Raw genomic sequence first — 14,459 nt, 5'->3', positions numbered from 1 at the left:
AAAGTAAGTGCTCAAATTACAGAGGTATATGTTTGTTGAGTATTCCTGGGAAATTATATGGGAGGGTATTGATTGAGATGGTGAAGGCATGTACAGAGTATCAGATTGGGGAAGAGCAGTGTGGTTTCAGAAGTGGTAGAGGATGTGTGGATCAGGTATTTGCTTTTAAGAATGTATGTGAGAAATACTTAGAAAAGCAAATGGATTTGTATGTAGCATTTATGGATCTGGAGAAGGCATATGATAGAGTTGATAGAGATGCTCTGTGGAAGGTATTAAGAATATATGGTGTGGGAGGCAAGTTGTTAGAAGCAGTGAAAAGTTTTTATCGAGGATGTAAGGCATGTGTGCATGTAGGAAAAGAGGAAAGTGACTGGTTCTCAGTGAATGTTTGTTTGTGGCAGGGGTGTGTGATGTCTCCATGGTTGTTTAATTAGTTTATGGATGGGGTTGTTAAGGAAGTGAATGCAAGAGTTTTGGAGAGAGGGCAAGTATGCAATCTCTTGTGGATGAGAGAGCTTGGTAAGTGAGTCAGTTGTTGTTGGCTGATGATACAGCGCTGGTGGCTGATTTGTGTGAGAAACTGCAGAAGCTGGTGACTGAGTTTGGTAAAGTGTGTGAAAGAAGAAAGCTGAGAGTAAATGTGAATAAGAGCAATGTTATTAGGTACAGTAGGCTTGAAGGACAAGTCGATTGGGAGGTAAGTTTGAATGGAGAAAAACTGGAGGAAGAGAAGTGTTTTAGGTATCTGGGAGTGGATTTGGCAGTGGATGGAACCATGGAAGTGAAGTGAATCATAGGGTGGGGGAGGGGGCGAAAGTTCTGGGAGCGTTGAAAAATGTGTGGAAGTCGAGAACGTTATCTTGGAAAGCAAAAATGGGTATGTTTGAAGGAAAAGTGGTTCGAACAATGTTATATGGTTGCGAGGCGTGGGCTATAGATAGAGTTGTGCGGAGGAGGGTGGATGTGCTGGAAATGAGATGTTTGAGGACAATATGGGGTATGAGGTGGTTTGATCGAATAAGTAATGAAAGGGTAAGAGAGATGTGTGGTAAGGTATGAGGTGGTTTGATCGAGTAAGTAATGAAAGGGTAAGAGAGATGTATGGTAATAAAAAGAGTGTGGTTGAGAGAGCAGAAGAGGGTGTTTTGAAATGGTTTGGTCGTATGGAAAGAATGAGTGAGGAAAGATTGACAAAGAGGATATATATGTCAGAGGTGGAGGGAATGAGGAGAAGTGGGAGACCAAATTGGAGGTGGAAAGATGGAGTGAAAATGATTCTGAGTGATCGGGGCCTGAACATGCAGGAGAGTGAAAGACGTGCAAGGAATAGAGCGAATTGGAACGATGTGGTATACTGGGGTCGACGTGCTGTCAATGGATTGACAGGGCATGTGAAGCATCAGGGGTAAACCATGGAAAGTTCTTTGGGGCCTGGATGTGGAAAGGGAGCTGTGGTTTCAATGCATTATACACGACAGCTAGAGACTAAGTGTAAACGAATGTAACCTTTGTTGTCTTTTCCTAGCGCTACGTCATGCACATACAGGGGGAGGGGGTTGTTATTTCATGTGTGGCAGGGTGGCATTGGGAATGAATAAGGGCAGACAGTATGAATTATGTACATGTGTATATATGTATATGTCTGTGTGTGCATATATAAGTATACGTTGAGATGTATAGGTGTGTATATGTGCATGTGTGGATGTGTATGTATATACATGTGTATGTGGGTGGGTTGGGCCATTCTTTTGTCTGTTTCCTTGTGCTACCTCGCTAATGCAGGAGACAGCGACAAAGTATAATGAAAAAAATAATATAATATAAATACCAATAAAGATGAGTGAATTTGTATGTTTGTATGTGTAGATTTTCTGGGGTCCTTCATTTAGACTGTTCCCATTGTAAGTAGATTTGAGTTTTTGTAGGTCATTTGGAAGGTAAGTTTGAATGGAGAAAAACTGGAGGAAGTAAAGTGTTTTAGATATCTGGGAGTGGATCTGGCAGCGGATGGAACCATGGAAGCGGAAGTGAATCATAGGGTGGGGGAGGGGGCGAAAATCCTGGGAGCCTTGAAGAATGTGTGGAAGTCGAGAACATTATCTCGGAAAGCAAAAATGGGTATGTTTGAAGGAATAGTGGTTCCAACAATGTTGTATGGTTGCGAGGCGTGGGCTATGGATAGAGTTGTGCACAGGAGGGTGGATGTACTGGAAATGAGATGTTTGAGGACAATGTGTGGTGTGAGGTGGTTTGATCGAGTAAGTAATGTAAGGGTAAGAGAGATGTGTGGAAATAAAAAGAGCGTGGTTGAGAGAGCAGAAGAGGGTGTTTTGAAGTGGTTTGGGCACATGGAGAGAATGAGTGAGGAAAGATTGACCAAGAGGATATATGTGTCGGAGGTGGAGGGAACGAGGAGAAGAGGGAGACCAAATTGGAGGTGGAAAGATGGAGTGAAAAAGATTTTGTGTGATCGGGGCCTGAACATGCAGGAGGGTGAAAGGAGGGCAAGGAATAGAGTGAATTGGAGCGATGTGGTATACCGGGGTTGACGTGCTGTCAGTGGATTGAATCAAGGCATGTGAAGCGTCTGGGGTAAACCATGGAAAGCTGTGTAGATATGTATATTTGCGTGTGTGGACGTATGTATATACATGTGTATGGGGGGGGGTTGGGCCATTTCTTTCGTCTGTTTCCTTGCGCTACCTCGCAAAAGCGGGAGACAGCGACAAAGTATAATAAATAAAAATAAATAAATATATGTATATATATATATATATATATATATATATATGTGTGTATATATGTGTATATGTGTATATACAGCGACAAAGTAGAATAAATAAAATAAATAAATATATATTATCCCTGGGGATAGGGGATTAAGAATACTTCCCACGTATTCCCTGCGTGTCGTAGAAGGCGACTAAAAGGGGAGGGAGCGGGGGGCTGGAAATCCTCCCCTCTCGTTTTTTTTAATTTTCCAAAAGAAGTAACAGAGAACGGGGCCAGGTGAGGATATTCCCTAAGAGGCCCAGTCCTCTGTTCTTAACGCTACCTTGCTAACGCGGGAAATGGCGAATAGTATGAAAGAAAGAAAGAAGAATTGCTGAATAATTAACCATTTCACTCCAACATACATATCTCCTACACATAGGACCAGAGACCTACACATGTGAAAAATATGCTGTTGTTTTCCTCCCTATTTCATATATCTTGGAATTTTACAGCTGTCAGATACCCTTTTAGCACCATGGTAGAAAGACCTCAAGCAAGCATGGCAGTCTCAAGGGTGATATTTGGGCTTCTGATAGCCACAGACATGAATGTGGGATGACATGGGGAAATACTAACAATGTTTCTACAATTCAGTAGTTGGATACAAGGTAGTGAGACACAGGAATATAAAGGGCAATGCATGGTGGACAGAAATGCTGTGGAAGAGAAGAAATAGGCATATGGTAGATTGCTTAATAGGAATGTACCAGTGGAAGTTCAGCAAAGGAGGGAAGAATACAAGATATGTAAGTAGGATGATAAGAAGCTGATAGAGGAAAGCAAAGAATGAGTAGATGAAGATTTTGGAAGAAAGTTTAAGTGAAAAGTTTTCAGGTAATAAGAAACATAGAGGTAGTGAAAGCTTTGCGGAAGATGAAAGCCGGCAAGGCAGCAGGTTTGGATGGTATTGCAGTGGAATTTATAAAAAAAGGGGGTGACTGTATTGTTGACTGGTTGGTAAGGTTATTTAATGTATGTATGACTCATGGTGAGGTGCCTGAGGATTGGCGGAATGCGTGCATAGTGCCATTGTACAAAGGCAAAGGGGATAAGAGTGAGTGCTCAAATTACAGAGGTATAAGTTTATTGAGTATTCCTGGTAAATTATATGGGAGGGTATTGATTGAGAGGGTGAAGGCATGTACAGAGCATCAGATTGGGGAAGAGCAGTGTGGTTTCAGAAGTGGTAGAGGATGTGTGGATCAGGTGTTTGCTTTGAAGAATGTATGTGAGAAATACTGAGAAAAGCAAATGGATTTGTATGTAGCATTTATGGATCTGGAGAAGGCATATGATAGAGTTGATAGAGATGCTCTGTGGAAGGTATTAAGAATATATGGTGTGGGAGGAAAGTTGTTAGAAGCAGTGAAAAGTTTTTATCGAGGATGTAAGGCATGTGTACGTGTAGGAAGAGAGGAAAGTGATTGGTTCTCAGTGAATGTAGGTTTGCGGCAGGGGTGTGTGATGTCTCCATGGTTGTTTAATTTGTTTATGGATGGGGTTGTTAGGGAGGTAAATGCAAGAGTTTTGGAAAGAGGGGCAAGTATGAAGTCTGTTGGGGATGAGAGAGCTTGGGAAGTGAGTCAGTTGTTGTTCGCTGATGATACAGCGCTGGTGGCTGATTCATGTGAGAAACTGCAGAAGCTGGTGACTGAGTTTGGTAAAGTGTGTGGAAGAAGAAAGTTAAGAGTAAATGTGAATAAGAGCAATGTTATTAGGTACAGTAGGGTTGAGGGTCAAGTCAATTGGGAGGTGAGTTTGAATGGAGAAAAACTGGAGGAAGTGAAGTGTTTTAGATATCTGGGAGTGGATCTGGCAGCGGATGGAACCATGGAAGCGGAAGTGGATCATAGGGTGGGGGAGGGGGCGAAAATTCTGGGGGCCTTGAAGAATGTGTGGAAGTCGAGAACATTATCTCAGAAAGCAAAAATGGGTATGTTTGAAGGAATAGTGGTTCCAACAATGTTGTATGGTTGCGAGGTGTGGGCTATGGATAGAGTTGTGCGCAGGAGGATGGATGTGCTGGAAATGAGATGTTTGAGGACAATGTGTGGTGTGAGGTGGTTTGATCGAGTGAGTAACGTAAGGGTAAGAGAGATGTGTGGAAATAAAAAGAGCGTGGTTGAGAGAGCAGAAGAGGGTGTTTTGAAGTGGTTTGGGCACATGGAGAGGATGAGTGAGGAAAGATTGACCAAGAGGATATATGTGTCGGAGGTGGAGGGAGCAAGGAGAAGAGGGAGACCAAATTGGAGGTGGAAAGATGGAGTGAAAAAGATTTTGTGTGATCGGGGCCTGAACATGCAGGAGGGTGAAAGGAGGGCAAGGAATAGAGTGAATTGGATCGATGTGGTATACCGGGGTTGACGTGCTGTCAGTGGATTGAATCAAGGCATGTGAAGCGTCTGGGGTAAACCATGGAAAGCTGTGTAGGTATGTATATTTGCGTGTGTGGACGTATGTATATACATGTGTATGGGGGGGGGGTTGGGCCATTTCTTTCGTCTGTTTCCTTGCGCTACCTCGCAAACGCGGGAGACAGTGACAAAGTATAAAAAAAAAAAAGAAAAAAAAAAAAAAAAGAAACATACTGGAAGCAGGTGAAAAAGGAAATGTTGATGTGAGAAGTAAGGTAGGGAAATTGCTGAATCAGAACCAGGAAGTGAAAAAAAGATGGAAAGAACTGATGAATATGGGCGAAGGAAAGGCAGCAGCTGTTATGGAGGAGGGAAGGAAGAAGATACAAGTGCAGGGGCCTATAGTAAAGAGGAAGGTAAGAAGGGTAGTAATGAGGCTGAACGTACGAAAGGTACCTGGGGTTGATGGGATTACAGCTGAAATGCTGAAGTATGGAGGTGAAAGTGTGATGGAGTGGATGCATCTATAGATTGCAATAATTGTCCTCTTCTAGTGTGTCTGCCCTGTAAGTTTCACAATATTTGTGGTAGGAAGTTACAGTGTCTGTCAGATTTTAGAAAATATTTTTCCTAATTGTATTGTTAGTTCATCTCTCCTTTCATATAATGACAGGAAGTTCAAGTTTGTTCAATCAATCTCATGATTTGTGTACTGACTTCATAAGATAACTTTGAAACATTGTTTCTGTATGCATTCCGAAGTGTGGGTGTTGTTCCGAAGACAAGTCAGGGTGTCATACTGGGGCTGCAGATTCTAGGGATTTATGTATAATCCAACTGTACAGTTTGAACATTATTTCCTTACTAAAGCCAAACTGTCCTGCTCAGTACAAATATACATGCACTTGTTTTTCTTGATCATATATTCAATGTGATCATTCCTACTGAGAGCTGTTAATATATGCACCTAACAGTTTACAGCTATGTACTGAGGGTAAGTTACACCCATGTAATTCTCAAGTGTGTGTGTATGTGTCTCTGTGTATGTTACCTGGTTTTTGGCTGTTTATGGTTACACTGTGACTGAAAAGTCATTTTCAAGAAGTTTTTATCATTGGAGTACAGTCTTATCAAAGAACTTCTCAGTCCATAAGAGCTCATCCTTTCCCTACTATTGGTTGTAGTGCAGCTTTGAAGCTGCAGGAACCCCTGGAGAGTGGGTCATGGGGTTGTATATTAATAATGATAATTAAATTTAAGAACCTCTTGTTTAACAGCATCATTGTAATTGGCAGCTTTTATCTAGAGTATTATTAAGGTTAGTATTCTATTACCACAAAGTACTTTAAAGGGGGACACATTGTTAGTGTAACAAAATCCTTTTAACAAAGAACCATGTCTTGATTGTTTTTCAGGATGAAACAAAATGCTTGACTGAGTGTACAAAGAAAAGAGCAGATAATCGTGGTGATATGAATTTTCTGACCCACTTAGAAGACATGTATCTGCTATCTTCATTCAGTTGTGACATACCCAAGAGTCATCATCTTAAAAGGAATGCCACAGTTTTAAAAAGAAGCACTAGAGAATGGAAGATTCTTCCAAAAGAGGAAGAAAATATTCTACAGAGAGTGATAATCTTTGTTGATCAGGTAAATTATGATTGTAGTTTAGTATGTTTTTATTATGTAGAAGACATATATATGTTATGAAGGATGTTTTTAGTAATTCATTATGATGTATATCCTGGATGATATGGTTAAAGATGTTTTTAGTTATTAATTTTGATGTATACCCTAGATGATATGGCTCTGTTAGATCGATGATGATCATTTCAGCAGATTTGGTGTATCCTTATTTTCTTGGTTACATGCAATTCCAGTGTATGCAAACCATAACCATCCCATACAACTTTCCTAGGTAATGATTGAATTTTATTCTTGTGAGCTAACATATCTGTCATTAAGTTGTGCTGCTTGGCAAGTAGTTGTGGAATTCACTTTATGATTTCACAGTAAGTGGACTTGTCCTACTTGCTGAATCTATATCTGGATCATGTTAGATTCAGTGGCTGTCATTTGCTGGGTAGTCATGAATCCAAAGCCCTTCAAATGCCCATCATACATGTCTTTAAAAAAACTTTAGTGTTTAGTGACACTAAGTAAGGAGATAATAAGTAACTTAGGTCTATAGCTGCCAAATCTCCACCAAACTGTATCCATGGAAATGCATTCATTTTCATGTAAAAAGGATAACTTGAACTGTTTCTACCTAAAGAGGTAAGTTGATTTAGGAAGGGAAGAGGGTGTGAACTGGTATTTGAAGAAAGTGAAAAAGAAAAAGAAAAAACCTGTATACAATATTTATGGTTTTAGAAAAGTCTTGTGACAAAGTAAATTGGAAAGGGCTATAGGAAATTCAGATTATCTTTCATATAGTGGGAAAACATCGACACCAGAGATGACATAGTTTCTATATGACAAATTTTTTTTTTTTTTTTTTTGTGATGAATGTGTACCATATGGTTTTAATGCCATCGCTAAGAGCTTTTGAGAGAGTTCTAGAAGGGAACAGGTGTCAAAGAACTTTTATCATAGAAATAGTGGTGGGGATAAAATGAATAGGGTGAGGAGTGAGAGGTTGATAAAAAGCTAGGATGGTTTTTCCCAGTGGTGACTCCTAGCTCTGATACCGTACTTATTCATTTATCTGAATGATTTTATATTTTATTACGCTTAAATGCTGTTTCCCGTGTCAGCATGGTAGCACCAGGAAACAAAGAATGGCTCATCTACTCATATACACATATATATATACATAAATGTTCATACATGCACATATACGTATACATAACTTATACACATACAAAGACATACATATATACACATGTACATATTCATACTTGCTTGCCTTCATCCATTCCTGGCACTACCCTGCCCACAGGAAACAGCATCGCTACCTGTGCTTCAGCGAAGTAGCGCCAGGAAAACAGACAAAAAAGGCCACATTCATTCACACTGTCTCTAGCTGTCATGTGTGATTTCATATTTTTTTTATTATTATTATACTTGTTGCTGTTTCCTGCGTCAGCAAGGTAGTGCCAGGAAACAGATGAAGAATGGCCCATCCACATATACACACATGTATTTTATTCATTTATTATACTTAGTTGCTGTCTCCCACTTTAGCAAGGTAGCACAAGAAAACAGACGAAAAATGGAAAAAAATGGCCCAACCCACCCATATACACATGTATATACATAAATGCCCACACACACACACATATATATATATATATATATATATATATATATATATGTATTTTTTTATTTATTTATTTTGCTTTGTCGCTGTCTCCTGCGTTAGAGGTAGTGAAATCCTCAACGACATATGTATAGGTATATATTATTACAGTGAATTTTGCTGTTGCATAATAATAAGCTACTTTGTGTTATTGGAACTGATTCTCTTTGCTTTATATTAGGTGGCATCTGAGGACATCCTTACTACTCCTAATGGTTTACAAGTTGTGCTAAAAGTAATGCACTTGATCATGGTTCTGCTGCTCCATATATCTGATCAAAGGTGAATATGACTCTTCTCAAAAGCACAATTGGTAGTTATAGTTTCATTGTTATCCATGGGATTCAGGGAGAAAGAATGGGACTCATGTATATCCTCTGTGTTACTACAAAAGGTGACTTAAGAAAGATTGGAGATTTTCCCTCTAGTATGATTACATTCTCAAAGTTGGAACAGAGTTCTTCAAAGAAGGCTCGATCATCTGTTCCTGATTTTACCTTGCAAAGTTGAGAAAGGCATGCACATAGAAGATGAACAATTTCTTTTGTGAGATGGGTAGCTCTTTCATGCAAGATGAATAGGATTTTCTAATTTCATGTCAAATTGAAGGAGAATGGCAAGTTGCAAAGTAGAAAATGAATGTACTCTACTGATGTGCTCTTCCAGAGGTATGGGAGTTTAGAGATGAAAGGAGAATTTGTTATTTTTACCATGTGCAGAGGCCTTTTTAGGAAGAACTCCTTGTATTTTTGCAGAGTGTATAGGTATTCAAATATAATTTGATTAAAATGGAAACACATACATACATACATGGGTTCAACAGCCATACACCTTAGTAATTCAAGCATTTAATCATGCCCCTTTTCCTTTACATAATGGCACTATGCAATAATCCTTCCAGTCCTGAGTAGAATGGCAAGTGAGAAATGAATATACTCTACCAATATTTACTTTCAGATATATGAGAATTTGGAGGTGAAAAGATGATTTGTTATTTTAATATGAGCCCTGTGTAGGAAGAACTTGTAACTTTTCATAGTGTATAGGTAATTTGGTATGATTTAGTTAAAATAAACACATACATACATACATGCAAACTTGGTTTCAACAGCCTTATGTCTCTGTAATTCAAACATTTACTCGTCCCCTTTCCTTTATATAAGGGCACTATGCATACATCCTTCCAGTCCTGATGTACCTGATCTTTGTCCATACAGTGTTTGATAGTATGGTTAACCAGTCAACTTCGGTGTAATTAAGATCTGCTGTTTTGCTACACTTCACCTTGTGCAAAGCTTTCATTACTTCTGGTCTTTCCACCTTGATTCCTTCATTCTGCATACCATCTTGCCCAAAACATACCACATTGACTGCCATATTATTTTAAATGACCATAGAGGTATATTACCTGTACTACCTGCCTGGGTATAAGGAGGGTTACTGACATCTGCTTAGTGAGCCAACTTTTTAGTGATTGTCAAGATGTACTTCTCTGACCTAGATAGCTGGCTTTTCTTTTACCCTTACTAACATGTCGACTACAAACATACAAAATCTCCTTGTCACATGTAACACTTGACAACATTTACCTCATGCAGCTCATTCTTCGTAAATCTAGATTTTCCTTTGGTGAGCACTATGAGCTAACCCTGCCTTCGGCAAAATGATAGGAGCAGTAGATAGACATAGTAGATAGGGACATTTTAGGAGGATTGTTAGGCAGAAGTAGTAGGTAGGAGCATTAGATAGTAGTCATGAGGAACATTAGGTAGAAGCCTCTACAAACACTGTGCTAGACTTGCCTTCTGCCTGTGGCCTGTTAAGGGTGAGGCACAAAAGGCTAAGAAGCAGCACTGGAGTTCTTTAATTATGGAGACACGGTTGTGGTGGCCACCTCTTTGAGGGAGTTTCAGGTGGAATGAGCGTCAGAGATATAGATAGATAGCTGTTCTTCGGATAAGTCATCTCGCCTCTTTCTCAATATAATGCATTACCACTTTCCCTTGTGCTCTTATCATAATTTTCCCATATACTCTTTTCTCTCAGAAGTTCATTGAAACTCTCCCAGTCTCTCCTGCCTTTGTCCTAAGCTCCCATTCTTGTCTCTTGACTTCCTGCCCCTTTTTTATTTCATTTTTACCAATGTATGGTGTTTTCTTTCAGATATCATTCATACACCTCCCTTTTATCTATCAAAGATGATTTAACTTTCTTACTCTACCTCTAACAGATGCTAAGACTTCCATTCCTTATTAGTTTTGTACCCTTACCACCATTATTCAGGTATTCTTGAGAATGACCTCTCTCAGTATAGAGAAAGCTTTTTTTGGCTTAGGAGACATTTTCACCAGAATTGCTAGAAAGCTTATGCAAGTGGGGCTTTACAACTACATGTGCTTTCTTTATGGCTTGCTTGAATTATGAAGCTTAAGGAAAGTTGTGAGTCATCATGTTATATGGAGTCATTTTTAGGAAGGGGTAGGCTGATATTGCCAATTTCAGGTATTGTGTAGTGCTATTTTTTTTGTCTTTTAATTTTGATGGGAGTATCCATCCAGACGAGCACATCATTAATCTTAGGAGTGACCTTGATGCTCAGTAGTAGATCATTTCTTTTGCATCAGAACAGGATCTTTTTTAGGAGACTGGTCAGTAAATTAACAGGCAGGTATATTCTCCTAATAGTCCTAATATTTTATGGCTTGCTTTTTTTATCAGGCTAGAGGAGAAGTTACAGCAGATGATCAACTTGATGGCTTCAGGAATAGACATTATTTATGCTGAACCTGAAAGTTCTCGCTGGGTTAATTTACGCAAAGTATTAGTCTGTCTTCATCACTTATATTTAATGGTGAAAAGTTGGACATCATGTCAGGTAAGGATTTTTGACTATATTTTTTTTCCCATATGTGAATGATAAAACAAGATAGTGAAACTTTCAAAAGACATACTAAAATGAAAACATATTTTGGTAAAACCCCAGGAGCTAATGCATTGTAGTAGAGGTGCTGGAAAGGATACCCCGTTGATTATATTTTATTTATTTTATTTTGCTTTGTCGCTGTCTCCCGCATTAGCGAGGTAGCGCAAGGAAACAGATGAAAGAATGGCCCAACCCACCCACATACACATGTATATACATACACATCCACACACGCAAATATACATACCTATACATCTCAATGTATACACGTATACACACATACAGAAATATACATATATACACGTGTACATAATTCATACTGTCTGCCTTTATTCATTCTCATCGCCACCCCGCCACACATGTAATAACAACCCCCTCCCCCCTCATGTGTACGAGATAGTACTAGGAAAAGACAACAAAGGCCCCATTCGTTCACACTCAGTCTCTAGCTGTCATGTAATAATGCATTGAAACCACAGCTCCCTTTCCACATCCAGGCCCCACAGAACTTTCCATGGTTTACCCCAGATGCTTCACATGCCCTGGTTCAATCCATTGACAGCATGTCGGCCCTGGTATACCACATCGTTCCAATTCACTCTATTCCTTGCATGCCTTTCACCCTCCTGCATGTTCAGGCCCCGATCACTCAAAATCTTTTTCACTCCATCTTTCCACCTCCAATTTGGTCTCCCACTTCTCCTCGTTCCCTCCACCTCTCACACATATATCCTCTTTGTCACTCAAAATCTTTTTCACTCCATCTTTCCACCTCCAATTTGGTCTCCCACTTCTCCTTGCTCCCTCCACCTCTCACACACATATCCTCTTTGTCAATCTTTCTTCACTCATTCTCTCCATGTGACCGAACCATTTCAAAACACCCTCTTCTGCTCTCTCAACCATACTCTTTTTATTACCACACATCTCTCTTTCCCTATTATTACTTACTCGATCAAACTACCTCACACCACATATTGTCCTCAAACATCTCATTTCTAGCACATCTACCCTCCTGCACACAACTCTATCCATAGCCCATGCCTCGCAACCATACAACATTGTTGGAACCTCTATTCCTTCAAACATACCCATTTTTGCTTTCCGAGATAATGTTCTCGACTTCCACACATTCTTCAAGTCTTCCAGAATTTTCGTCCCCTCCCCCACCCTATGATTCACTTCTGCTCCCATGGTTCCATCCGCTGCCAACTCCACTCCCAGATATCTAAAACACTTCACTTCCTCCAGTTTTTCTCCATTCAAACTTACCTCCCAATTGACATGGCCCTCAACCCTACTGTACCTACTAACCTTGCTCTTACTCACATTTACTCTCAACTTTCTTCTCACACACTTTACCAAACTCAGTCACCAGCTTCTGCAGTTTCTCACATGAATCAGCCACCAGCGCTGTATCATCAGCAAACAGCATCTGACTCACTTCCCACGCTCTCTGATCCACAACAGACTGCATACTTGCCCCTCTGTTGATATATAGGTAAGTATTTTAATCTTGTGAGGTGCCTGAGGATTAGGAGAATGCATGTATTGTGCCATTGGATAAAAGCAGAGGGGTTAGAGGTGACTGTTCAAACTACAGAATTATAAGTTTATTGAGTATTCCTGGTAAGTTTTATGGTATGATGTTGATTGAAGGGTGAAGGCATGTACAGAACATCGTGAAAAATATATTTGGATTCGTATGTGACACTTAGGGATCTGGAGAAGGCATATGATAGGGTTGATAGAGATGCTTTGTGGAAGGACTTAAGAATATGTGGTGTCAGAAGTAAGCTGCTTGAAGCAGTGAGAAGTTTTTTCATGGGTTTAAGGTATGTGTATGAGTAAGAAGAGGGGAGAGTGAACAGTTCCCAGTGAAGGTTGATCTCGGGCAGGGTTGTGTGATGTCATTATGGTTGTTTAAGTTGCTTATGGATGGGGTGTTGAGGGAGGTAAAAGCAAAAGTCATGGAGAGAGGGGTGAGTGTACAGTCTGTTGGGGTTGAGAGAACCTGGAGAATGAGATAGTTATTGTTTGCTGATGATACAGCACTGGTGGCTGATTAGAGTGAGAAACTGTAGAAGTTGGTGACTGATATTTGGAGGAGTGTGGAAAAGGAGAAAGTTGAGAGTAAATGTGAATATGAGGAAGGTTATTTGGATGTGAGTTTGAATGGAGAAAAATTGGAGGAAGTGAAGTATTTTAGATATCTTGGAGTGGACTTTGTAGCAAATGGAACGATGGAAGTGGAAGTGAGTCATAGAGTGGGGGAGGGGGTGAAGGTTCTGGGAGTGGTGAAGGATGTATGAAAAGAGAGAGCATCATCTCTGAGAGGAGAAATGGGTATGTTTGAAGGAGTAGCAGTTCCAACAATATTATATTATTGTGAGGCATGAGCTTTAGATCGGGTTGTACGGAGGAGGGTGGATGTGTTGGAAATGAAATGTTTGAGGACAGTATGTTGTGTGAGGTGGTTTGATCGAGTAAGTAATGAAAGGGCAAGAGATGTGTGGTAATAAAGAGTGTGGTTGAGAGAGCAGAAGAGGGTGTGTTGAAATGGTTTAGACATATGGAGAGAATGAGTGAGGAAAGGTTGACAGGGAGGACATATGTGTCAGAGGTGGAGGGAACAAGGAGAAGTGGAAGACCAAAATGGAGGTGAGGGATGGAGTGAAAAATACTTGGAGCAATCAAGACCTGAACATGCAGGAGGGTGAGAGGCATTCACAGAATAGAGTGAATTGGAATGATGTGGTATACTGGGGTCAACATGCTGTCAGTGGACATGTGAAACGTTTTGGGTAAACCATGGAAAGGTGTGTGGGGCCTGGATGTGGATAGGGAGCTGAGGTTTTGATGCATTACACTTGACAGCTTTGGACTGTGTGAGTGGGTGTGGCCTCTTTTCATCTGTTTCCTGGCACTACCTCTCTGATGCCAGGGGTGGCGATACAGTTTCCTATGCGGCGAGATGGCGCCAGGAATGTATGAAGGCAACAAGTATGAATATGTATGGGTATAGATATTTATGTATATTTATTTGCTGTTTCGCTGTCTCCTGCGTTAGCGAGGTAGTGCAAGGAAACAGATGAAAGAAT

General features: G+C 40.2%; 1 protein-coding gene across 1 annotated transcript in view; it reads left to right on the top strand.

Moving 5' to 3' along the window:
* tefu (Serine/threonine-protein kinase tefu) overlaps nucleotides 1–14,459 on the top strand; it is a 307,455-nt gene that overhangs the window by 82,477 nt on the left and 210,519 nt on the right. Inside the window, exons 17-19 of the mRNA XM_071688722.1 lie at nucleotides 6,548–6,784; nucleotides 8,617–8,717; nucleotides 11,154–11,310. Coding sequence (XP_071544823.1) covers nucleotides 6,548–6,784; nucleotides 8,617–8,717; nucleotides 11,154–11,310 — 495 coding nt within the window. The remainder of the gene's footprint in view (nucleotides 1–6,547; nucleotides 6,785–8,616; nucleotides 8,718–11,153; nucleotides 11,311–14,459) is intronic.

The sequence above is a fragment of the Panulirus ornatus genome, chromosome 3 (genome assembly GCF_036320965.1).
Source record: "Panulirus ornatus isolate Po-2019 chromosome 3, ASM3632096v1, whole genome shotgun sequence".
NCBI lineage: Eukaryota > Metazoa > Arthropoda > Malacostraca > Decapoda > Palinuridae > Panulirus > Panulirus ornatus.
This window is presented reverse-complemented; position numbering and strand designations above follow the sequence as displayed.